Source organism: Nerophis lumbriciformis, linkage group LG06 (genome assembly GCF_033978685.3).
Source record: "Nerophis lumbriciformis linkage group LG06, RoL_Nlum_v2.1, whole genome shotgun sequence".
NCBI classification, from domain to species: Eukaryota; Metazoa; Chordata; class Actinopteri; order Syngnathiformes; family Syngnathidae; genus Nerophis; species Nerophis lumbriciformis.
The window spans coordinates 45,348,788-45,375,405 of record NC_084553.2 but is presented as its reverse complement, the minus strand read 5'-3'; the positions used below and the strand labels follow the sequence as shown (position 1 = coordinate 45,375,405).

The following is a 26,618-nucleotide window of genomic DNA, read 5'->3' as shown; positions in this document are numbered from 1 at the left end:
ACACTTATTTGTTCTGTTGAATAAAGCTATCTTATCAGTTAGTTTAGCTAATAACATATTTAGCCTCATCCTCCAGTGATAATGATAGAAAATGCAGTTTATTTGCCATGATTATTATTAGTTTAGGCCAGGAGCTCCACACTGTGTATCAAGACACACAATTAGCTGCTGGCCGCTTGTCAAACGGGGGACTAAAAATAAATAATGTATCAGCAAGAGGGGATGTTTGTGATCCGCATTAATCGGCGATGGCGATCACACACTCTAACGACAACCAACCATACTGATCAGCTGCCGATTGATTGGCACATTCCTACTTATCATAATCGTACCTTTCGGAGGTGAGACGTATGCGCTCTTCACTCCCCGAGTGAAACTGGTCATCTTTTTCATGAAAGTACGTCTCGACACACTGCTCCTCAAAGTCATGAAGTTTTTTCTGGTCTTCCTCTGTGAGAAACAGCTCTGAGAGGAAGAGTAGACAATAGTTAAAAAACAAACAAACAAAAAAAATTGCTTTAGCTGAAAAAAGGCGACATTATTTAATGTGCATAATTAGCCATGAGGTATTTAAGCAAACAAAAAAAACCATGAAAGATGAACAAATAAACCGTCTGCTTCTTTTAGTGTTTTCCATGCTTTTACAGGAAGCCACCGGCTATTATGTTAAGTGTCCAATAATGGTGTTTTACAAGCCTTTACATTGTCAAAATTTCAATGTACTGCTGTATATGTGTTGTTAAAAATGTTTAATCCTAAATAATACTTAATTTAAAAAGTGTCCAATAACACTAGGGAATGTCTCCAGATTTGTTGCTCGTCGCTTTTTTGAGAACCATACCTGGACGAGTATGAATACTCGCTCAGTTGGCAACACTGAGCCCATGTCTTAAATGTCTGGCAGACTCTGTGTTTATGAATATATGGGAAATGACCATGAACGTGAGCCTGGTTTTCAATATTAACAATTTTAAATAGAGTAGGAAAATGTTAAACTCTAGCCCTGAAGGTAATAGTAATTGGCAATAAACATTTGAGATGTTGACACTAGGGATGTTCCAATCAGGGTTTTATGCTGCCAATTCCGATCATCCATTAGTGAGATCAGCTGAGATCAATACGGATCACATGTATTAACTTTACATTTATATATTTTTTTATGGTTTGTGCTAATGACAGTTTAAAAATATCAACACAATGTACAAACCGGTTCTTTATTCTATTTTATTACATACAATTGTTTGAGCAAAAAAGTCATACACAATAACTTAACAAAAGTAAAGACTACTATCTACTTCTCATTTAAATCCTTTGGTTTTTGCCCTCAGCGTCCTCCTTTGTCCAGGGAACTATTTACTGAATTTGTAAACATTACAAAAAACAAAATTATTTTTTGAGAAAATAAAAATATTGACCTAATAACCGCAGTATGGATCACATACTGAAACTACCGTTGGTGTCGATTGATTGATTGATTGAAACTTTTATTAGTAGATTGCACAGTACAGTACATATTCCGTACAATTAACCACTAAATGGTAACACCCGAATAAGTTTTTCAACTTGTTTAAGTCGGGGTCCACGTTACGATACCACATGTTGTTTGCAACAACGCTGACACACTAACAGTTGCTGTTCTATTCTCTCTCTCTCTCTCAAGAGAGAGACTCATTTTAACTACTACTTGTTAATAGCTGCTTACTTTTTGCTGTAACACATTTCCTTCCACATTTCTTAATCTTTACTAAGCACTTTATTATTGGTGTTGTTTAAAGCTAACTTAGTGATTAGCTTAGCTGTTAACATGATTGCTTTGGCTTGCTCTCTCTGTGTGACATAGCTTTGTACTCCAGTGATAATGGTAATTGATAATGATACTTAGAAATGCAGTTGATTTGCTGTAATGGCAGTGATTATCATTAACTTAGGTGAGTGGCGCCACACTGTGTATCAAGACACACAATTAGCTTATAGCAGGTCCCCCAGGTCAACAGGGGGACCAAAAACAAATACAGTGTCAGCCAGAGGGGATCAGCTTTTGCAATCGGCATTAATCGGCAATGGCGATCACATACTTTTTCAAAAAAATCGTCCGATACTCATCAGTGTCTGATCGATTGGCACATCCCCAGTACAAACCCCAAAACCAGTGAAGTTGGCATATTGTGTAAATCGTAAATAAAAACAGAATACAATGATTTGCTAATCCTTTTTAACCTATATTCAATTGAATAGACTGCAAAGACAAGATACTTAATGTTCAAACTGGAATTTTTTGAAATATTAGCTTATTTGGAATTTGATGCCTGCAACATGTTTCAAAAAAGCTGTCACAAGTGGCAACAAAGACTGAGAAAGTTGAGGAATGCTCATCAAACACTTATTTGGAACATTCCACAGGTGAACAGGCTAATTGGGAACAGGTGGGTGCCATGATTGGGTATAAAAGCAGCTTCCATGAAATGCTCAATCATTCACAAACAAGAAAAATTCACTGTCACAGAGAACAAGGAAATGAGATAAAATTGCTATGGAATGAAAAGGGGTAGGATTAAATAAGCTCGGTTTCTTCCTACTCCTTTTCGGACGTGCTGTAATGAAACAACTGGAAATATGTGATGCATTACATTGTATCGTATGCATGTTCGAAATAAACTGAAACATTTGACAATTTCATTAGTGTATGTTATGTTATATTAAGCTGATAATCAACATTTGCCGCCTTTGTGATGAGTGGGGATGGCAGACATACTTGGTCCGTATGTGTGCTCCTTCTTTCTCTTCCTGCACATGCAGAAGAGTGAGTAGATATGGCACAGGAGGATGAATGGGGGTGGCAGGACCGGTTTCTCGTGGTAGGCCATGATGAAGTGGTAGCGCTGGTACTTCCACACCAAGTTGGAGATGGACTTCACCTGCAGGTACACGTTGCTGGAACGAAGAACAGCGAGGATGTTGACGTATGTGTCACACAATATTTATTCATAAAAAGTTTGAACAAATACAGAAAAACTAAATTAATTTCTCAAATTAAGAATCTTTTCTTTTATCTTTGCGAAAACATCTGCATTTGCGTGTACAGTAGACAGGGAAAATAGTCATTTTGTGGTTTGTCCTCTTTTTACGACACTATCACAGTGTTGAATTTAACTTAAAATTCAAGTGTGCAGGACTGTGTGTGTGTGCGCGGTTTGTCGAGCCTTGGCGATCGGGTGGGTTAGTGGAGGGTTTTTTCTGGGACACGCTCAGACCTTTCATGTTCACGGTGAAATGGGTTTGCCAGTGGATAAGTGGCAAATAATCTCTGCTTCACATAAGAGCAAAAAAAAGATTATAAAATATTTTTGTCCACCTAAGTTTTGCCCTAATTTTCTTTCTCTACTCTTTTTTTTAATAAAGGACAATCATTATGACTATTATGACTTATAGCTATTTTACTTTACTTCTTTCCATCTATCCATTTTCTACCGCTTATCTTTACTTCTTCCATATATGTTTAATTGTTTTTTAATCACTATACATACATATTTTCAATTAGTGGCAAGCATGCACAATTCCCCCTTCCTCTTGTACACCTTTGTTCCTCATTTTATGTTACATATTGTGATTTAGGATCTCCCCCAATTCTGTAAATAAGCACTTCATTGAAAAAAAGTTTTTTTGTGCAGGGATAATTGTACTATCCACCAGTAACTACTAGTGCAGGGGTCCTCAAACATACACGGCCGCAGATCAATTGTTGACGCAAAAATAATAAAAACCTTCTTTAAAAGTGGTTTTACAAATACAATTTTTGAAAAATCCCTACTCCATGTACTTCAATTGAAATAAAATAATTACATTTTGTTAAATTAGCTGACAAAACGAAAACCATAGGAGACCGATGCAGTAGTTCTCATCTATCCATCCATTTTCTACCGCTTGTCTCTTTTTGTATATAAACACTCTTATTCAAGCTTTTGTACTGCAAAGGTGTCTAAAGACACCCCCTGCTGTAGTATCTGTTGCCCTTTCTGTCCTACAAGTGGCTTTATAGTTATTACAACTATTATAGGATATAGCGCCATCTGTTGCTTTGGCATGCACTTACATCTCTCACATAGAATATTCTGTGCTTTCCACTGTTAATTTTGCATATTACATGTGTGATATTAGTTGCTAGTTTTGTGCCACCTACTTGAAGAAAGCAATGAGGAGGTTGACCATAAGTATGTACTGAACAAAGAGGTAGACTGCTTGCAGGAGAGGAGTAAGCCATACTCCTGCGTTCTCACACAAGTTCTTCACGTTTGGATCACTGTTGTTGGCACACACTGAAAAGAGAAGGAGACTATTAGGACACATAATACAGTACATACACACAAATCACTTCCTTTTAGTTCTGGATGTGTATGTGACCCCCCAGTATAATAATTGTGACAATTGGCAGTCTCTTGAGCAATCCTAAACCATTATGCCAGTGGAACACTTGAGATTTTGATTTATCGAGCTTGTTTTTTAGTAACAGATCATCAGGGGGTTCCGCAGTGAGAAGTCTTTGAGTAAAACTGTCCTTAACCATCGTAATCTGCCCTTCCGTTCTCATCGTCCTTACCATCGATTTCATATGCATACACCTCCCCGTACATCATCCAGTACGGCTGGAACACCACCTCTTTGGCCAGCTTCCAGCTTGGCTCTTGGTCGGGGTATAGGATGGCTTGGCGGGGAACGCCGTAGCTGAGCAGGACAATGGCCATGATCACCACAATGTAAAACATGTTGGCAACCTGTAAGAGACAACATGCATTGTTACATGAAGCACATGCCAGCAAGGGAATATGAAACCATCCTTAAAGCCAGACCTTGGCAATTATTTTGACTGGGGCCACATTGTAACCTGACTCTCGCCAGACCCTTGTAGTTCGCTGAGCTCAACACAAGGGTCTGGGCTCGAAGGCATTGCAAACTCCTTCCAGATAGCAAAAAATAATGAACCAATCAGGATCGCCGGGCGGGATTTCATAGATGTGATGTAGCGCCGAAGGGACTGTTTGATTCAAACAACAATGGCGGCACGGAGCGAGGAGTCGTGTGCTGACATTGATTCTGCTATTGCAACTGTTTTGCGACATCGATCGAATATAAATTATTAAAAAAATAAACAGAGAACGGTTTTGAAGGCATTTCTTGGTGGCAAAGATGTTTTGGCTCTTCTTCCGACCGGGTTTGGCTTTCCCAGCGCCGCTCTTATAAGCGTCACGGGTTGATTTCGATGTGAGTAGTTGAAGTAGCACGTCATTCAAGATAACGGACAAGTGGTTTATCTAATCACATAAAATTATTTTTTTACAAGGCCCCGCCTTCTGAAATACATCTCCTATTGAGAACTCCCAGATTCTTGTGTGGAGCTCAGCGAACGACAAGGATCTGGCGAGAGTCAGGTTAGCCACATTGAGCATTGAGATAATATATACAAATACAGTATACATACACACTTAAACATATATATATACATACATACATATATATATATACATACATAAATATATATATAAATATATATATACTGTATATATATATAAATACTGCATATATATATACATATCATATATCTATATATATATATATATATATATATATATATACACATATATACTGTATATATAAAAAAACGATTTGAATTCAAATCGCCATTCTCACGTTGTACGATTCAGTATCGATTCTCATTTTTCAAAAATGTATTTTCTTTTTTATTTTATTTATCAATCCAACAAAACAATACACAGCAATACCATAACAAAGCAATCCAGTTCCAAAACCAAAACCGACCCAGCAACACTCAGAACAGCAATAAACAGAGCAATTGAGAGGACACACAAACATGACACAGAACAATCCAAAAGTAGTGAAACAAAAATGAATATTATCAACAACAGTACCAATATTAGTAACAATTTCAACATAGCAGTGATTAAAAATCTCTCATTGACATTATCATTAGACCTAAAAAAAAAAAAAAAAAAAAAAGAACAATAGTGTGACAGTGGCTTACACTTGCATCGCATCTCATAAGCTTGACAACACACTGTGTCCAATATTTTCACAAAGATAAAATAAGTCATATTTTTGGTTCATTTAATAGTTAAAACAAATGTACATTATTGCAATCAGTTGATAAAACATTGTCCTTTACAATTATAATAGCTTTTTACAAAAATCTACTACTCTGTTTGCATGTCAGCAGACTGGAATAGATCCTGCTGAAATCCTATGTATTGAATGAATAGAGAATTGTTTTGACTGGGGCCACATGTTTTGAATCGGACAAATATCGTTTTTGAATCAAGAATCGCGTTTATTTAAAAAAATCGATTTATAATCGAATCGTGACCCCAAGAATCGATAGTGAATCGAATCGTGGGACACCCAAAGATTCGCAGCCCTAATATATATATATATATATATATATATATATATAATAAATAATGATAAATGATAAATGGGTTGTACTTGTATAGCGCTTTTCTACCTTCAAGGTACTCAAAGCGCTTTGACACTACTTCCACATTTACCCATTCACACACACATTCACACACTGATGGAGGGAGCTGCCATGCAAGGCGCTAACCAGCACCCATCAGGAGCAAGGGTGAAGTGTCTTGCTCAGGACACAACGGACATGACGAGGTTGGTACTAGGTGGGGATTGAACCAGGGACCCTCGGGTTGCGCACGGCCACTCTTCCACTGCGCCACGCAGTATATATATATATATATATATATATATACACACATACACACACAGTATATTTTTATATATATATATATATACACACACACACATACATATATATATATATATATATACATATATATATACACGTTTATACACACATAACCTACATATATATACACATATATATATATATATATGTGTGTATACATATATATATATATATATATATATATATATATATACTGTATATATTATATACATATACACACACACACACACACACACACACACACACACACATATATATGTGTGTGTGTATATATATATATATTATATACACACATATACATATATATATATACGGGACGGCGTGGCGAAGTTGGTAGAGTGGCCGTGCCAGCAATCACAGGGTTGCTGGTTACTGGGGTTTAATCCCCACCTTCTACCATCCTAGTCACGTCCGTTGTGTCCTTGGGCAAGACACTTCACCCCTTGCTCCTGATGGCTGCTGGTTAGCGCCTTGCATGGCAGCTCCCGCCATTAGTGTGTGAATGTGTGTGTGAATGGGTGAATGTGGAAATACTGTCAAAGCGCTTTGAGTACCTTGAAGGTAGAAAAACGCTATACAAGTATAACCCATTTATCATTTATTTATTTATATATATATATACATTGCTGTCATTTTTTTAACTTAAATATAAAGTGTTTCTTGTTCACATTTTGTATTTTTTTTATTACAAAAAAGTATACATTTGTGTTTCGAAAATTAGCCCTGGTATGTTAATTATGTTTGCAACTTACCATTTTGGCAATCATCATGACATAGGGTCCAGCTTGCTGGTTGACGGCCAGGATATCGAGGAGTCGCACATACCAGAAGATGATGTTGAGACAGTAAACCGTCCTGCCAGGGATGAAGGCTTTCCCTCCGCCCAGCCTCAGACCGAAGCCGATAAAAAAGGAAATGATGGCCAAAAAATCGGAGACGTTGAAGTAGTCATCAAACCACACTTTTATCTTCTGACTTATTTTTCCTGCTTCTGACATAAACATCTGCAAACAAGTTGAAGAATCATGAAAGGACCTTGGAGAGGAACAATAGAAGAATATCAAACTGCGTACCTCTCGGATCTTCTCGATAGCAGAGGTGAAGATATAGAGGATGACCACCCACTCTTGAGGAGAAGGCCATTCTGGCATTCTTACCAGGACCACGTAGGAGTAGAGCATCAAGAAACCCAAATAAAACAGCTGAAAAACGCAACACGTGGTTATTTAAGCACAAAACAACAGCTGCAAATGTTTTACAAATGGGATAACAATGACAATGTCAAGTTTATTGAACGTTAATTACAATTTCCAAACTCCTTTCTCCTGCTGTCAAAATACTGCTGACTGTGGGAAAGTTAAGTATAGGTTATCAGGTGCAAGCGTGCAAAAGCCCAGCTGATATACATGATACAACACGGACCTGGCGCAGCTTTAAATAAACAACACATTAACCATAATGTTAAAATGCCCTGGGAAATCACCCGTTTAGATCCCATCTGATGGCTGAAGTGAGAACGCAGGGAGGCGCAGCGTGTTGGATATGCTAATTGGCAGTTTTAGTGATGCTATCTGCACATCATTTCCCTTGTGAATAGAATATATGAGAACCTGCCCCAGGCTCGCCAACAACAAACACACACGCACGCACGCACACAAAGAGGTCATCTCAAGCATGACCGTGATGTGATGACTCGCCAGTTATGTATGAATGGTGAGAAAGTCCATAGGAATTTACACTACACTACAGTTATTTTGGAAATGATTAAAAAAAACTAAATCTGACATATTTCTAACCCGTATTCTTGGATACTTAACAAATTAAATGTGGAGCTTGTTAAGCTAGTGCTATTCAACTTGCGGCCCAAGTTCCTTTCCAAAAACCTGGGAGAGACTAACATTTTTGCTGCAGTTTCTTAAAAACACTAGATTATATAGATTACAGACTAACTGTCATATAGATCAGTGTTTCTTAACCATAGGGCTTGAACGCTCCTGAGAGGGCTGCCAAAAATGATCTGTTTTTCATCTGTGGGGCATAATAACAATACACTTTTTCCACCACTTGTCGCAGTATGGCATCAGCCAGTTGACTGGGTGACATATATTTGTTATTCATTTATTATTAATTTAGTTTGAATTTATTTATTTTAACACTGCATAATTGAAGTTCAATACATTTTATCAAATTTGTATTGTCCTTTCTTTTACAGTATATTAGTATTCATTTTGTAAGCCTTGTTTGGCATGTTGTTGTATGTGCTGGTTTATAAATAATAAATAATAATCTTCGTGATTTACACTAGATTTCATTTTATTTGCCAATGTTTAGACTTGTTAAACTGTAAATAGGTTAGATGTGATCAATGAATATGGTTAAAAACAAGAGTAATGTAAGATTACTAATTAAGTGTTAATATTTGAAAAAAAAGGGTCCCAAAGTCAAAAAGGTTAAGAATCTCAAATATAGATGATCCCTGACTACCTTTTTTGCAGTAGGTCCTTAAAAAGAGCAGAGCGTTCCTGTTGCACAGACAAGGCTATTTTTAAATTCGTAATACTGACAAAATAAATAGACCAAAAAAACAAATGTTCATTGTGGAGGACGCTGGTTGTCAGAAATATACAAAATATGAATTATAGTGAATATGAGTGTGAATGTTGTCTGTCTATCTGTGTTGGCCCTGCAATGATGTGGCGACTTGTCCAGGGTGTACACCGCCTTCCGCCGGAATGCAGCTGACATAGGCTCCAGCACCCCCCGCGACCCCGAAAGGGACAAGCGATAGAAAATGGATGGATGGATGGATGAATTGTAGCGAGGGGAGAAGTCTGGGTCCCAGGTTCTTAGCTTTCTGGAAATGTGGTCCCCTAAACAATTTAGTTTAATAGCCCTGCTGTATAGTTTGTCAGCCCAAACACAATAATGTACATCCTTTACCATAAAGCCATTATTCAAATAACACCAGAGTCTCCTATATTTGTCGGGTTTGTGTTCTACAAAAGCAAAGACCCACCAGGGTCTCAAATTAGTGCCAGGTCAAAAAACATTAGCTTTCTGATGTAGTTATTTACTCAAAAAGATGTCAGTAGCTGCATTTGAAGTATAAGGAGTGGTCCAGCATTCAGTAGCTTTAAGTACCTCTTCATGCGCTATAAAACATTTTATGTATTGTATTGTAAGTATTTATTTTGCACATGTTTAACTTTTGGAACTTAAACTAGCCGTATCAATTTTTACTTAGAAGTTTGCTCTTTATCGCTGTGCTGTTGCTGCTGTGTTGTTTTGTACGGTATACTTGTTAAAAAATGTTTCTGCAGTCAAAGAGAACTATGTTTTCATTTTACTACCGCCAATTTGCGATTTGGGGGAACAAATGCTCCCGGCTATATTTACAGCATTTAAGGTAAAATTTTGGACATGTGGGGATTGATATAATATACTGTGATTGGATGATCTGAGGTTGCTCCCAGGCAGCATCACTATATCTTAGGATCAATATGGATGAATAACCAGCAAATACAACAATGTGATGTCTACATACCGTGTTGGACCAGAACTTGACAATGGGAGCATGGTAGAAGGCGTATATTTTTCTGGTTAACGGCAGCTTCCTTGCACGAATGGGTATCTCCATGTCAGTTTTTGACTCAATAGGATCAGAGGATCTGGCCTCCTTGAACACATCCTACAAATAACTCCAAATTAGCAAAACACACACACACAAACAGAAATGTGTATGCAATTAAAAATATGTATAACCATTTGAATGTCGTCAGCTATGTTCTGGAAGTTGTTTTCGCTATCCTCCATGGTCATCTGGTGGTCATCCTGGCTCTGCGGGATGTGAGCCATTTCAGCTTTGGACTTGTACTCCAACAGCAGAATGGCAGGAGGCACCAGGATGCTCAGAATGACCTGGAGACAAACATGGAGGTGGGTGGATTCCAATATTTTGACATTCTTCAAGGGGTTGTTTGCAACGTCTACACGGGTGCCTAGAGGGTGCTCACTTTGCAAAGTATCGGAAGCATTACTTTACCACCTTACATAACACCCACACATTAGATGTGTGTGTTATCAGCTAGTGATAGCGATTTGGCAGTTTAGCTACCAACGTTGGCTATCTTTGAATGTATAATCTATAACAACAACTTGACTGCAAATCGTAAGTTGCTTCTCTGGGACTGCATTTATGTGAGTGTGCACACACATTCCAGGCATTTACATATGGACGCGACAGCCATGAACACCAGACTATTTCTCTGGCCGACAAGCAATTACATTTTCATATTAATTATAATTGGGAAAAATAAATTGCATGTTTTGTCAAACATGAATGGGATAGGCTGAATATTAGCAACATAATACATCAAGATATTGTTTGGATAAAAATGCATGTTTGTAGACAAGCACAATGCATCTTTTAGTGTTTGAATTTTTGTTTTATGAATGAGAATTTAAAAACAAAAAATGATTCCTTTATCTACATTTCATTTTGAAATACTAATATACAATTAATAAACTCAGAGCTCTTATTCCAAAAGCAATTATCAATCTAAAAAAACTGTTTGATTTTCATTTTATATAATAACGACAAATATCACAAGTCAGCAGATATGGAAAAAACTGACCAAAAACAGATGCATTTTTTTCATATCAATACCGAACCACAAGTTGCGACAAGACCGGAGACTGGCTTGTTGTAAATAAAACAGTGTAATGTTACATCTTGTGTCAAAAATACCAAATGATCATGGATCATGTTCTTATTACTGCTGTGAAATGATTAATTATCTTAATAAAACTAATTACATTTTAGAATTTGGATTAATCATGAATAACCACACGTTATTACTCTCTTGCATAAAAGTAAAAAAAAGAGCCCAATATTGGATACAAATGCAATTTGATTTTCATGTTTGCAAAGAACAATTTTCAGATGTTTTAATGAATGAATGAATGTCATTCAATTACATTTTCCAGCGAGCCCAACCTTGCTTGTCTTTGCATTGACCTGATCATTGACAATTCCAGTAACAATACACGGCTAAGAAACAAATTGGGCGATTAATTTGCGTGTATTGATTAATGCGACCATTTTTTGTGATTAATCACATGAGTTAATTCGTTATTTTTGACAGCCCTAGTTTTTATATATAAACAGAACATAACACCATTCTGTTTTTCCTCCAGGCCAGACTTGTCTTTAAAAAGTTCCAGTGTCGGAATATGAGAAAGCATTCATTTTGTATCAGTTTTATTGTTTTTTCTGAATGGTGATTTGAATTTTTTTCTATATGTAATATAAAATAAAATCTAACTTTAAAAAAAAATCTATTTACAGCTCTACAACACTGAAAAATAACGTTTTTTTTGGTATATCAAAAAATTATTTTTCATTTAAAATGTTATTCATTGTATTTAAAAAAACAACAACAAAAAAACTATTTTTTTTCTTTTTCAAATTGCCTTCCGTCCGAGTGCAGCTGGTATAGGCTTCAGCCCCACTGCAACCCTGAGAGGTACAAGCAGTAGAAAATAGATGGATGAAATTCCTGTTCATAAAACGAAAACAATCACCAAAACATACACTGATCCCCACAGATACATAAAAAATGTTTTTCTTCAGTGGTTATCATCACTTTTCCTCTTAACCTTTAATTGGTTTAGAAAATGAGGGTTGAATCTAAGTTATTTGAATAGTTGGAGATTGAATATGGACGTTTCCCTTTTTCAACTTTTTGTCAGGTTTCCTTAACTATTCCGTCAAAAGAAATCACAAAAAAACTAAGAGGGAGCATGAACCTTGTACCAGGAGTTCTTGCGCATGTTTAGTCGCCCCATCCACATGTCAGACAACAGCAGCTGGGTGCAGGTGTGAGCCACAAAGGGTCGCAAGTGAGAAGAAACGGCCAGCTTCAAACAGGTGGAGTTGCTCCAGTTTTTTAGTTCGTAGGTCAGCAGCTTCATGGCCATGGTCTCGTCCTGTCTGAAGGACTGCTCTAGCAGGTCTACCGCCAACGTGCCGAACTCACTGGAAAACACAAGCACTCGTTGTCAGAATGGAATGTGAACTTAATTATTAGTACACCATCACAAAAAACAGCGATCAACTTACAAAGAGCAACGTCACTGGTAAATTGGGAAACCTACTTGGAGTACTCCTTTAGCTCCTCCGATGTATCGTCCACCACGTCGCTCTTCTTGGCCTCGTAAGCCATCGAACGGCAAAGCTTGCAGGCCACCAGAGCCTTGGCCATGTTTTCCTCGCCGTGCTGCCAGAAGAACAGCGACATTTTCTGCCGTTTCAAGAGCACGGCCCACACCAGCAGTTCATTGAATGGGTAGGAAAAGCGCCTTGTCTCTGGGTCGTCGATGTCCACAATCTCTTCTTTGACCCGCTTTTTGTTCTGCTCTTTGGTGGACTCCAGCTGGAAGGAGAAAAGAGAACAGTTATGTCAGTAATTCGAAAAAAGTAGAACCTCTAAAGTTAACATTTTGATTTAAATGTTTGGCTTTCGGTAGTTTTTCTGGAAAACATATTCCAATAAATTGAAGCACCCATGACGCCCACTTGGCAACTTTTTCACTCAATGATTAGCGACAAATCTAGCGACTTCTTCGAATGTTTTGTAGACATGAAAGCCAAATCAATCACAGGCGGTCAGGCCTGGCGCAGCAGTCCCACCTGCAGTCATAGCAAAGAGGAGACCCACACCCCTCCGTGTCCAGACTGAAATTAAATGTGCAAATGTGCTGTTTCCGCCTTGGTTTACAGAACATAAATGTAAATCATTCTTTACACTCCTCCATCCATCTTTTATCTACCGCTTGTCCCTCTCACGGGAGTCACGGTAGTGCTGGAGCCTATCTCAGCTGCATTCGGGTGGAAGGCGGGGTACACCCTGGACAAGTCACCACCTCATCACAGGGCCAACACTAATCTAATTTTCACGTTTTAATTAACTTATTGTGTGACAATTATTTGTTTGAAAGTGAGAAGCTTTTGCCATACCTAATGTAAGTAACATATTTTTTTTTATACTGCCATTATTTGTTTGGGGAAAATTTGCTTTTAAATCTGATTGTACTGAGACAAATTGTTATAGGTGCCATTTTATGATTATTGCTAGGTGCTTGGTGTTATGTGATGATGTGTGATTTAACGTTTATTGCTTCACCTTAGGTTTGTAAGGCTGTGCAGTCTTGATGAAATGGTTGTGCCTCGTCTTCTCCTTCTTATCGGCCTGCATGCTGAATGACTCATGACTTTTCCTCAAATGAGAGCCCGGACCGGTTGGATGGCGCCCAGACCTCTGTGCAGCGATATGGAGACGGTGAGTAAATTGCAAACAATTCCAAAACGGCCCATCACATAATGATATACTCTTGGTATTTCTAACTGGTAAGAGAGATGAAAAGGCTCAGACTCACCCGACTGTTGCCATGGAGATTGTTGTAAATGATTCTAAAGCGTTTCCTGGTGTAGTTGCACCTGTAAGTCCCACCCATCAGGTACTCAATAATCAGGCCGACATCAATCAAGGTGATCTTGTAATTTGGAGGCAGGTGACTCTGTGAAAAGCCACAAAGTGCTCTTCAGATTGAACATATAGAAAGAGAGTATGTTAGTTGCCTTCTCCACCAACCTGCTTAACATCTCTAACCAGGTGAAGAAGAGTTGGATTGTTAGGAGGTTGTTTCTAAAAATGGAGGATAAAAGGGGGTTAGAAAAAAACAAGTTACGCCATTTTTTTATTTACTTGTGTTTCATAACATTACAGTGTTGTAAAGCTCCTCCAGTCGACTGATTGTCAGAAAGCGGTGCATGCTGACGCCGTTTTCAATTAGCAACTTGACAAAGTCCACTCTGTCCATGACGAGTGCGTCGAGCATGGCTTGTTCCAAAGAGCTAACCTGCACACAAAAATAGGCAAATACACATCTATGAGCTATTAGAAAGGCAGAAGACAAGGACAATACTATATAAATTAAACTTTGATATAGCCAGTGTAGATCTTATATAGCAGTAAAGATGTACTATGCACTAAAAATGAGGGTTACCTGGTAAAAAAAAAAACATGTCTAAATAGCTGGCAACACAAATGAGTAGCAAGATGATTGTGTTTGCTTAGTGGTAGTCTCATAATGGTCTGCAGCTGTATAAGTGATGGCGGTACTGGGGAGCTGCGGTTCAATGGGAGGAAACAAAGTCCAGCATGGACTGTGACGTTGGGAAGCACACCATTATCCACCAGAGCCCAAATACACATACAAGATAATCTCTTGCCACTTTGCGGCACACTTACGGCTGTCCACTTACTGTGGTTTTGGGGCATCGCAGATGTACAGTACAGTACATTGAGATTTAAGTACATATTAAAAGTAACAGTAGACTGGAAAAACAATTGCATCTATATTGAAGCTATTATCATATATATAAATATAGGATGTATGTAACGGAAAGACAAAGTTTCCGAGTCAATAGACATGATCAAAATAGTATCGCTTTCACAGAGATTCCCGAGCCATTCTGAGAGATAATAAGATAGCCAGTCATGTGACATAGTGGTAGTAACTGCAAATCCCTTACACACCAACAACAATACAAATCATGCAGACTTTGTGAGAGTCAACAACGATTACTTTGGGAAAAATTATGATCCAGAAACTTATATTGTTGATGCCGAATATAAGGAGGATGAGCTACAAGTTTTAGAGGTTCTGCTAAACAGATACAGCTTTAATGAAAAAATAAGCAATGTAGCAGTATTTCTAAGTGCTAAATAAAAAATAAAAACTACGAACATAATAAAACGATAGCTTACTGTACAATGTCTGCTCGTACTTTGATGATGACTGATAGGATGTCCATATCTTCCCGTTTAGATGAAAAATAATCATGATGCACACGAAGGGTTAACAAGAAAGTCTTTGGTTTTGTGTGTGTTTGTCTCCATCTCCGGGTATAAATGAAATGTCACAGAAGAACAACTTTTAGATTCATGGCTAAATCCTCATAATATCCAGATAAGGAGCATGATTTATAATCTGGAATAACTTTAAAGAGCCGAGCCGCGATGATGCGGGAACAGCAGGACATCGCTGCCGGCTCACAGTAAAGGCAGCCGAGGGATACTTGGCTGTGTGCTATCAATCCGCTGCTAAAAAGTAGTTTGTCTGCGTAAACGATTATAATAACAACATCGCTAATATTTGGTTAATAGTCAGGTCACGTTATGTATAAAGTATTGTTGGCGGGTTTTGGATGGTTATTTAGAGGGTTTTATGGGCAGAATAGAGAGCCCCCATTGATGGACTATTTATGTATTTATTAATTTACGACTTAGAATGAATTGAAAAAAAAAAAGAAAAACATATGTGTTCATGTATTATATAGGGATTGTGAATGAAAGACAGCACATCTGTTTTTAATGTTTGCTTATTTCCAGTATGACTGATTTGCTACTATGGTCAGAGTGCAGAAGTGTCGTCAATCTACAGAAATTACAGAAGATGTTCGGAGCCGAATATTCAAGATGACTGACTGAATTTGAGACATTTTGTGATGTTAAAACTGTATTTTCACATACTTGGCGGATTGTAAATACAACTGGATATGGTCTAATGGATACAATGAAACACAATTAAGCATATAAAGTAAACTTTTTTTTCCACTCTACTGATACTTTAAGTTTGTTTACATGTTAAAATTACGCAAGAACGTAGAGCAGGGGTCTCAAACTCACGGCCCGCAGGCCTATATTTTGTGCATCCCTACTTAACTTCATGGTTTTGTGCAGTACTTATATTTTTTTCACCAAGTACCACGTCAGAAAAACTTGGCTCTCCAAGTACCAACATAATGACCAACATTAAAATAAACTAACATTGTAGGCCTAAGTATTTATTTAAAACAAGGCTGAGATTTTATTTAACAAGTATGTTTAATATTTTTGGCCATTGTAACATTACAAACAGTTTGAACAGTAACACTGTGCTTGAATACAGGAAAATAAAGCACTGTGCTTTAATCAAGTAATTATTTGGCATACCAGTAGATGGAGTCCACAGTACCACAGTTTGAGAATCACTGGTTTTGTGCAATTGCAGCCTAAGGAAGGAAGGTGGACAAACGATAGGTGTCTAACATCCACCAGCTCCACACACAATGATGTCATCATGGAGGATCTGTTAACCATTTGTGCATGCCCAAGAGGATTAGGGCAGTGCTAGATAACAACGGTAGTCCCACTAATCTATACTCACTTGTGTTGCCATATAATTTTAATTTAAAGCGGTAATACTAACCGTCGGGAGTTTTACAGGGGTTATTATTCCGTTTATAGTTACGTACCCAACACTGAGTGTACACAGATTACTCCAAAGTCTATCAAAGTTTAATTTCTATAGTATTTTCCCTTGAGAAGACAATATAAAATGGTTGCTGAAATGTGGGGTATGTACTAAATTTTGTGATATCAGAGTGATCCATCTGTCCAAAAGAGTCCAGAAACCGAAACATTCAAAACAAACAGGACCACAGAGGGCATTTTATGACGACCATCGTGTGAGCTCATGTTGCAGTCAAGCCGCTCTTAGCCCCCAGGCCCTTCAGACGGCACATTGTGGTCATCCGAGATTCTGGGGCTATTGGGCCAGTCCAAAGGTTTGGGGCTGAGCTAAGCAAACATGGCACGCATACATACCAAAAGCTGCTGTCCGTACACAAACACATGATTTTTGGCAATGTCCACACGGTCCCAGGCTAGAGTCAGGACCAGCTGATCGAAGGCAGACGCGTTTGTACCTGGAACAGAAAGTGCAGATACGCATGAGCACATGCATGCACGCACACACACAGAGGGGATGGATATACATATCCAGGGGAAGGTAAGCCTATTAACTGTGTATCTCCCGTTAGTCGTCTCAATAGGATTACAGTTTAGTCGAGTAGGAGCAGACGAGCAAATAGTCATTAGCATTCAGTCCAAAGCACATTTTGATTAGAAACTACAAGGACTAAAGAATTGGGAATTCTTTAAAGAATCTCTAAAAAATTGCTGCTTTAACAACCCCCACTCATCCATGACGGCTTTCAACAAGTTTTTTGGAGTTTGCCTGTGTAAACGTTTGTCCATTTGTGAGGTCAGAAGTAGCTCATGTTGAAGCTGAGAAAGAACCTTGCTCACAATCACCCTAAATGGGTAATGGTAAATGGGTTATACTTGTATAGCGCTTTAACACTTTTTCCACATTCACACACTGATGGTGGGAGCTGCCATGCAAGGCTCTAACACGACCAGGAGCAGTCTTGCTCAAGGGCGTGACTAGGATGGCGGAAGATCGAACCAGGGACCCTCAGGTTGCTGGCACGAGCGCTCTAGCAACCGAGCCACGCAGCCCCTTACACTGTAATCAATCTCTATCCTTTCAGCAGACTATTAGGAAATTGACATTAGTTAATTACTGTAATATCTAACACATCTCAATAATAATACTTTATTTTAATACTTTATTTCAATATTGTATTTAGTCTCGTCACGGACGTTGTGTCCTTGGGCAAGACACTTCACCCACCTCGATCCTGATGGGTCGTGGCATGGCAGCTTGCACCATCATAGTGTGAATGTGTGTGTGAATGGGTGAATGTGACAGATAATGTAAAGCGCAATTTGTTATTCTTATAGTGTCGGCTACAAATGTTGCCTGCAGCAACATCACGTGACAACCTCTGAGGAAGGCAACAGTTGTAGCCAAAACCGCCAGATCTGGCTATAAGAATAACAAATTGCAATTGAAAAACCCAATGAACCTCTTTGGATTATAATGTAAAGCGCTTTGGGTATCGAGCAGGTATTGTAAAGTGCAATATAAATACAGACCATTTACCATTTTTATGGTACAGTAAACATTTGATTTTGGTGTATTTATTCTTTCAGAGTACTCTGCTTTTTGAAATATGGGTCTCTAACAAGTTTGTAAATTTAGAAAGTGTAGGAAATTGGTACACAGCAGTGCCAAACAGTTGGTTCCATACTGGAAAATGTTCAGACATTTCATGAGATTTTTAGAGAGCATTTAAGCCATTGAATTCAAATATTTAGATTTCAGCCTTTAAAGACCCTGCAGATACCCTGTCATCAAACTCATTTAAAGGATGTCTTTTTGGACCTTGCTCGACAGAAACAGAAAGAAAACAGCCTCCCCTCAAATATTCCCACAAAGTTAGAATTGCCCGAAATGTCTTGGGGAAAATAAAAAACTAAGGGGTCTACTCAAAGTCCCAAATAATTGTGTTTCAAATGTTTGATCATATGTGCTGTACTAAAAAGAAAAAAAAGGACTACAAGACAGTCAAGTTCCGATTTAAAATTATTTCCCAGCAGCGTTCCCACAGGCACAACATTTCTAGTGATGATTTAGCAACCCCAAACTTCCCACAACACATCATGTCTGCTAAATACTGCCTGGTGACTAATAAATACCAAAACTGGAAAACACCACTCTGCAGTGCAGTGCTGTACATATAGGGCACTCAATAAATATGACATAAATCAATCCTTTTAGGATTTTGCAGGCTTTTTTTTTGCAATTGTTGTGGCCTAAAATGCCTGAATTAGCTGCAGCTTTTTCAGAAAGTTGCAGCAAAAGCTGTGATGTTTTGAGGCTTATTTGTGATTTTAGTGAATTAGTTTTCAATGTTTTAAGTGTTCCTTGTAACCTTAACCTCAAAAACACAGGATTTCAACAAAAATTGGAAAACAAATACTGTATTGATGTTTTACTCATTTTATACCATATAGACTTAAAGGTGGACACTGGAATTGCTACTGTTTGTACCTCCTCTTTTGTATAGAATAAATTGTCAATCTTCAATTGTAGTCCCCTCGCTTTATTCAGACAGCTTTAAAATGACAAAATCTGGGAAGACCTAGTCCTTAAAAAAACGGATCCGAACAGTCTACACAAAAAAACAACATAAGTATTGATAAGACAGCAGACATGCGCGTTTGAACGTCGCTCAGAGACAAATTTAATCGGCAAAAAATGACACTGAAGTTAAGGGCTTTTCAATAAAGTTCAGAGGTCATGCAGAATTTGCAGGGATTGATTGAATTTACGTAAATTGGAGTGATCGCCACATTGCAAATTCCAGGAGAGACAGACAAATGAACAAAATAATCAAGTATTGTTAAAATACTTTTGAATTAAATTGATTTACATTACATTTATTTGGCGTTTTTTCGTCTAAAGACTCAAAGTGCTTTACATAGTGAAACCCATTATCTACATCTACGGCAATGACTAGGATGGCAGAAGCAGGAATCAAACCTGAAAACCTCAAGTTGCTGGCATGGCTGCTCTACTAGCCAAGCCCTGCCACCAAGACTTGTTTTTTTTTTCTATCTTAATGAGATTGCACAGTTCTACTACCTTATTTTTAGGTGCATTTTGACTTTAAAATGACCAAACAAAACAGTATTTAGAAACTTTAGGGTGCTTTGAAGAATGAGTAACTGTTTGACCAGCACAAACCCACCCTGGCAAAACAAATATTTGTCTGTGCTGACTTTTTCAGTCACAATCATCCGCAGTGACTCAATACGATCTATCACTTGCAGTCACCGCGCGCATTCTTGGCTTTTGTCTAAATAAAGTGAAGACAGAGAAGCACTCTCCGGGTAGGTAGTAATAACTTACTGCCCTCAAGTAAAATGGACTTTAAACTGCCTGATGCCTTTTTCAAACATATTACCCACATCTCAGCAAGCCTGCAAATGCTGGGAATGTGATCTCAGAGGAACACAAAGGCAAACAGGGCCAAACTGCTCTCAAAGCATATCAATAACAGAACAAACACAAAAAGCACAGCCATGTAATCTTATAGCCTTCACCTCAGCAGATTCATAGGACACTGAATCAACATGGCTTTCACTCTAGCCGAGATGCTCCTTTAATATTAGCAAAGTATGGGAAGAAGAAGACGACATCTACTGTTTATAACTATACCAACCTTGGAGTAAGGCCTTCAGGATGGCGACGTCAATGTCCTGGCTCTCTTCTGAGCTGATGTGAAACACAGTGATCTGTTTTGGAAGAAACACATTTCACAGTATGAAGGTCCCACAGACTTCAATGGCTTCTTCAATTGTACTGTTACAATGTGTGTCACAAAACACACGATGTTGGAATGCACTGCGTCACACAGAGAAGTGACTGCAGCAAATCTGATTTAGTATGATATAGTGCAGTTCTACAGCACTGCTATTTACAATCATCTAAATTAGTAGCAGTCAATCAAAACCGACTTTTGTATTAAAAAAAAAGTTTTGGGACGCCACATTGTTAATAAAGTTTAGTTTAGATGTACCAATTCTTTCCTCTTCATGCACTCCATCAAAGTCTGAAAAAGATGGATGGCGTCATTCTGGCTGAAGTTGAAGGTTTTCTTGATGGTTGCAATGATGTCTGCCTCCACGCCATCTGGAAGACCGCTGGAAAAGATTTACAGCACAATGCAGTTATTCATTCAGTAGCTCTACATAAAAAATACATACATTTTACTAAACAAAGTCATGGTGCGTTGAAGCATCGTTAGCCTCCAAAAGCAAATGTCACAGCTTTTACAGTAAGGAGTTGAACACTGATGTTCTGGCAAATGATGACTCAAAAGTCAAAGGAATTAACTCCAGTTTTTTTGATGCTACTACATAATGTTTGAAAAGTGTGATAACCATAGAACCAGAATATTCAAATACACACGATACACATTAATTCTGCCAATTAGATACATTATGTTGAAAGTACAAATACTATTACTTTAACTACCTGCTAACAAACAAACATAGGATTGTTCAGAATGTCTTAGAAGACGTTTTGCCTTTCATCCAAGCAGGCTTCATCAGTTCATACTCACAGACAGGCTTTTCTGGACAACTAAAGCGTTTTACAGTGAAAACTGAGAACCCATCATTGATTCACAAGCTACATTTGTAGCCACAGCCACAGCTGGGGTAGACTACTACGGCCTCTCAGAACACCACTAAACATTCATTTACATTCTTATCCCAGTGTGAATGTGACGAAAAGTGTGAATTAACTCCCTACATTTTTGGGCATGGGAATTAATTCAGTAACTTTTAATTTTTTTAATTTTTATATATGTATACACACAATAATACCTTTATTTCTCTTTGGTCTATTTTTGGTATCTAACTGGATGCGTAGAAATAACTTGTACCTTTTTGTATTGCAACCAATATTGTATTTTGATGGCTGGTGTGTGATTAATACTAGCATAACGATTGTATGCAATTAATGTGGAGCTGTTGTTTTATTTTGAATGTGGTGTTGTTTGTCATGTATGAATGTGTGTATTCATTTTTGCCTTAATGTTGTACAAATATCAAAGCATTGCGAGATTTAAAATTTTCCAAATAAAATTCTGCTTAGGGCCCAAATTTAGCCCTGTTTTTGTTAACTCTTTTGGAAAAACTGTAATTGTCAACAGTTATCCGCATGACTGGATGATGTATAAATATGATGCATCAATTTTTTATAACTGAATATACTGTTGACCAGTTAGTTAATTTGATGTGACAGAAACTAATGTAATTTTGCCCAAGCTCCAAAGCAGTCCTTTTATATTTTTTTACCCATAAATCAGACATTTAGTAATGCACACCTTACAAATTAAGTTCATAAAAAGTAAAGATGGACTGGCCTTTCATATTTTGATGCTTTTATAAGCACTAATGTATTACTTTTGAAAAATGTAGTCTAACAGTTAAGCTGATTCTTGAAAGGGCAAAACAAAATCAATCAAACATCTGTGGCTGAGCCAGCTCGACAAGATGAGGTCACATTACACGTGTGCATGCTGACATTAAAAACATACAGAATGTAGCTTGAGTGCGATTCTGTGTGCAGATTTACAACCTAGTTAGTTTAAAAAAATCCTAAAGAGATCAGGGATACCAACATAAAAAAGCGTTAATATTTTTGCCTTGTTTGTTTTAGCACAAAAATGCAAGTATGTCCTACCCTCCCTCCTCGGTCTGCTTGTGGACATACGCTAGTATGTCAGCAGCTCGGCCCGTCCCCTCACACACCACCACCGGGACAGGAGGGCTTTCCTGAAGGTAATCAAGCACGGTCAAGATCACATTGGGACCGCCCTCGAAGATGAGTGCCACTACAGGAACACCCTGACCGATACCTGCAAAGGAAAAAGACAGGTTTTGTCATTGAACCTTCTGGAATGATACTAATTACATGTCCGAGGCTCTTACGCGCATGTATTCTTTGGAGGTTGATGTGCTTCTCTAGGTCCCGTCGCAGTTGTACCTCCGCGCCGTACTTGCCCACCGTGCCGTCATCCACCAGGAGAAAATGTGAGTGGAGGTTGTTGAGAACGTTGAGTTTGCTGAGAGGGTTGAGTAGCGTCTGATACGGAGCGATGATCTGCGGCGTCCAGATACAGCAAGCATTTTAACATCAGCCGGGCTGTGATACAAAAGTGCCATTTTTAAAACGACGGCTTACGTCTCTGCCGATTAAGTCGTTTCTGTTTTCAATAAATCCCCAGGATGCAATCCCAATAGTGCAAATCTTCTTTGATGATCTGGAACAGTGCTCTTTGAGAGCGTCGCCTACATGCTTTGCTACACCTGTAAGAAGAAGGCAAGAATAAGAATCATCTGCATCTTCATCACACTTGGAGCCCAGAAAATAACATAAAGGGGTCATATTAGGATTTTTTTTTCTACATTTGAAACATATACTTGTGGTCTATAACACGTAATGTGAGTACTTTGGTCAAAATTGTACATCGTTTATGTTTTACAGACCATTTTCAAGCTGTTTTCTGACCGTCTCTTCAGGATGCGCCGTTTATAATGGGGTGTCTTATTTACGTGCCTATATTTCGACAGCATCCTTTCCCCGCCATCTTTGTTGTAGTTATTAGCGCTTCCATAGCAAGTCTAAGGACAGATTAAGTTTCAACTATAAGCTAGTTTTTTTTTTAGTATTAGAACTGGTGTGGGATGCATGGACTGGCAAAATGAGCCAGTTCACAAAAAGAGGATAGAAAATAAGAAGGAGCTTATTGGCTACAGCTACAATAGCGGACTTGCGCAAAGCACTTTGGGTAAATGTATGCCATATACGGAGGTAAGCGCTGATGTCAAATATGGCAAAAATGTCAAGAATGGGGAAAATTTCGTATGGCTCATTTCCTGGAAGTATGAAGGAAGGTAAGATTGTTTTATAAATATCTCAGCAATGCCTCCACAGTTTCATTTCAAATTTTTGGGACTTATGCAGTTCCCAAATACACAATAGCAGGTACAAATAGCCCGATACGATCATCCATGAGTGACATCGGCCGAAACCATGTATGATTTTCCCATTTATTTAAGATGGGTGCTATTGACAGTTTAACAATATCATCACATTTACAAAAGTTCCTTATTCTCTTATATTTTAACTGTTTAAGCAAAATAAAGTCAATAGTAGCCTACACAACTAAAGAAAAGCAACTACTATCTACTACTCATTTACTGTAAATACTTTGTTTGTCCACAAAATCCCCCAGAGTTCTGAGAATTATTCCCGGAGTTTGTAAACATAAACAAATAAAATATTTTGAGAAAATAAAAATATCGACCTAATCACTTCGATCATACTCTGATACTACCTTTGGTATCGACACTACCAATTTATGGATCGATCCGCCATACTCTTACATGCTGTGACAATTCTGACACACCTACAGTTGCTGTTATAATATAGACCCTTATGAATCTACTTGTTCATTTCCTGTTAATATCTGCTTACCATCTACACATACTTGCCAACCTTGAGACCTCCGATTTCAGGAGGTGGGGGCGTGGTTAAGAGGGGAGGAGTATATTTACAGCTGGAATTCACCAAGTCAAGTATTTCATACATACATACATATATATATATATATATATATATATATATATATATATACATATATATATATATATATATATATATATATATATATATATCCATCCTGAAAATATGCAAACAAAACTGTGTTTAGATAATTGATACTTCAAACTTGCATAAATAAATCTTAAGGAATATAACATAACTTGGCTTCTGAGAGCTTCAAAATGTAATGAATAAAATGCTAAAGTTGTTGATAAACAAGCAATTATTTTAATAATTAAATATGGTCATTTTAAATGAATTATTATGATCACTTAAAATTAATTATTTCAAATATGTTTATTTTAATGTATAATTCTATGGCTGGATGTAATAAGGAGTCAGGAAAAATACAAATAAAAATACAATTAATTTTGATGTTTTTAGCAAAATATAGTAAAAATGTTTTTTTTTTTTTTTTTTTAAATTAATAAATTTATTTATTTTTAGGTAAGATAAACATAATAATACAGTTTATCTCTAGTCTGGATGATTTAGTTCTTGTCACCCTGTTGTCCTCCCGTCTCTTCCCCAAGGATGGCTCCATGAGCTGGGCAAACGCCTGGAGATGCCCTACGTCAACAACACGGTCGGCGGCCCGTTGGTGCGTAGCTCGTACATCGCAGCCCTCTACTTCACCCTCAGCAGCCTGACCAGCGTCGGCTTTGGCAACGTGTGCGCCAACACGGACGCCGAGAAGATCTTCTCCATCTGCACCATGCTCATCGGCGGTATGCCGGACGCTTTGTATGGAATAACGTGATTGGGCAGGCACGCTGTTTATATCGTGGGAAAGCGGACGTGAAAAAAGGCTGTCCTCACTCAGGTTCGCTTGGACCTGGAGGGGGCGTGGCCTGCAGCTCCGGCTGAAAATCGGGAGATTTTCGGGGGAATATTTGTCCCGGGAGGTTTTTGGGAGAGGCGCTGAATTTCGGGAGTCTCCCGGAAAATTCGGGAGTGTTGGCAAGTATGCATCTACACTTCTTAAACTTTACTAAGCACTTATTTTGTTACTGTTGTTGAAAGCTAGCTTATCGGTTAGCTTAGATATTACTCTCGAAGTGAAACATGTTTAGTCTCATCGTTCAGTGTTATGTAATGGAGGTGATTACTATTAGCTTAGTGGAGCACGTCTGTGTACGGAGAAAACACAATAAGCTGCTAGCTGCTTCTCAGACGAGGGACTAAAAATGTCAGCAATATTTTGGTACCAAAATGTATTTTGATACTTTTCAATACTTTTCTAAATAAAGGGGACTACAAAAAATGGCATTATTGGCTTTATTTTAACAAAAAAATCTTACGGTACATTAAACATATGTTTCTTATTGCAATCCAAGAACAAATTTGTCCTTAAATAAAATAGTGAACATACTAAACAACTTGTATTTTATTAGTAAGTAAGCAAAGGCTTCTAATTTGGGTGCTGACATATACAGTAACATATTGTGTCATTTTTCATTCTATTATTTTGTCAAAATTATGAAGGACAAGCGGTACAAAATTTATTATTAATTTACTTGTTCATTTACTGTTAATATCAGGTTATTTTCTGCTTAACATGTTCCATCTACACTTGTGTTAAAATGTAATAAACACGTATTCTTCGGTTGTTTGGATGCTTCACATTAGTTTTGGATGATACCACAAATTTGGGTATCGATCCGATACCAAGTCGTTACAGGATCATACATTGGTCATAATCAGTGTTGGGTTAGTTACTGAAAACCAGTAACTAGTTACAGTTACTTTATTTCAAAAGTAACTCAGTTACTAACTCAGTTACATACACCAAAAAGTAATGCGTTACTGTGAAAAGTAACTATTTAGTTACTTCTTCTACTTTTTGTTTTTAAAGCTCCCATTAATGCCCTTTTAGCCT

General features: G+C 37.8%; 1 protein-coding gene and 1 long non-coding RNA gene across 7 annotated transcripts in view; one reads left to right on the top strand and one right to left on the bottom strand.

Moving 5' to 3' along the window:
- trpm7 (transient receptor potential cation channel, subfamily M, member 7) overlaps positions 1 to 26,618 on the bottom strand; it is a 90,861-nt gene that overhangs the window by 26,240 nt on the left and 38,003 nt on the right. For 5 of the 6 annotated variants that reach the window (XM_061964447.2, XM_061964449.2, XM_061964445.2 and 2 more), the window contains exons 6-25: positions 23,318 to 23,442; positions 23,065 to 23,236; positions 22,817 to 22,991; positions 21,144 to 21,267; positions 20,787 to 20,859; positions 17,479 to 17,579; positions 14,552 to 14,686; positions 14,419 to 14,472; positions 14,204 to 14,344; positions 13,951 to 14,085; positions 12,923 to 13,200; positions 12,575 to 12,803; positions 10,529 to 10,684; positions 10,311 to 10,454; positions 7,840 to 7,968; positions 7,519 to 7,770; positions 4,595 to 4,769; positions 4,178 to 4,313; positions 2,753 to 2,931; positions 333 to 465 (exon numbers count right to left, since the gene is read on the bottom strand). In XM_061964447.2, the coding sequence (XP_061820431.2) occupies positions 333 to 465; positions 2,753 to 2,931; positions 4,178 to 4,313; positions 4,595 to 4,769; positions 7,519 to 7,770; positions 7,840 to 7,968; positions 10,311 to 10,454; positions 10,529 to 10,684; positions 12,575 to 12,803; positions 12,923 to 13,200; positions 13,951 to 14,085; positions 14,204 to 14,344; positions 14,419 to 14,472; positions 14,552 to 14,686; positions 17,479 to 17,579; positions 20,787 to 20,859; positions 21,144 to 21,267; positions 22,817 to 22,991; positions 23,065 to 23,236; positions 23,318 to 23,442 (3,046 nt within the window). Of the gene's footprint in view, positions 1 to 332; positions 466 to 2,752; positions 2,932 to 4,177; positions 4,314 to 4,594; positions 4,770 to 7,518; positions 7,771 to 7,839; positions 7,969 to 10,310; positions 10,455 to 10,528; positions 10,685 to 12,574; positions 12,804 to 12,922; positions 13,201 to 13,950; positions 14,086 to 14,203; positions 14,345 to 14,418; positions 14,473 to 14,551; positions 14,687 to 17,478; positions 17,580 to 20,786; positions 20,860 to 21,143; positions 21,268 to 22,816; positions 22,992 to 23,064; positions 23,237 to 23,317; positions 23,443 to 26,618 lie in introns of those variants that run through there. The other variant, XM_061964450.2, reaches the window with a different exon arrangement.
- LOC133608856 (uncharacterized) lies at positions 17,533 to 26,001 on the top strand. The gene is made up of 3 exons (XR_009815636.2): positions 17,533 to 17,662; positions 22,793 to 23,166; positions 25,273 to 26,001. It is a non-coding gene; the product is annotated as an uncharacterized lncRNA (long non-coding RNA).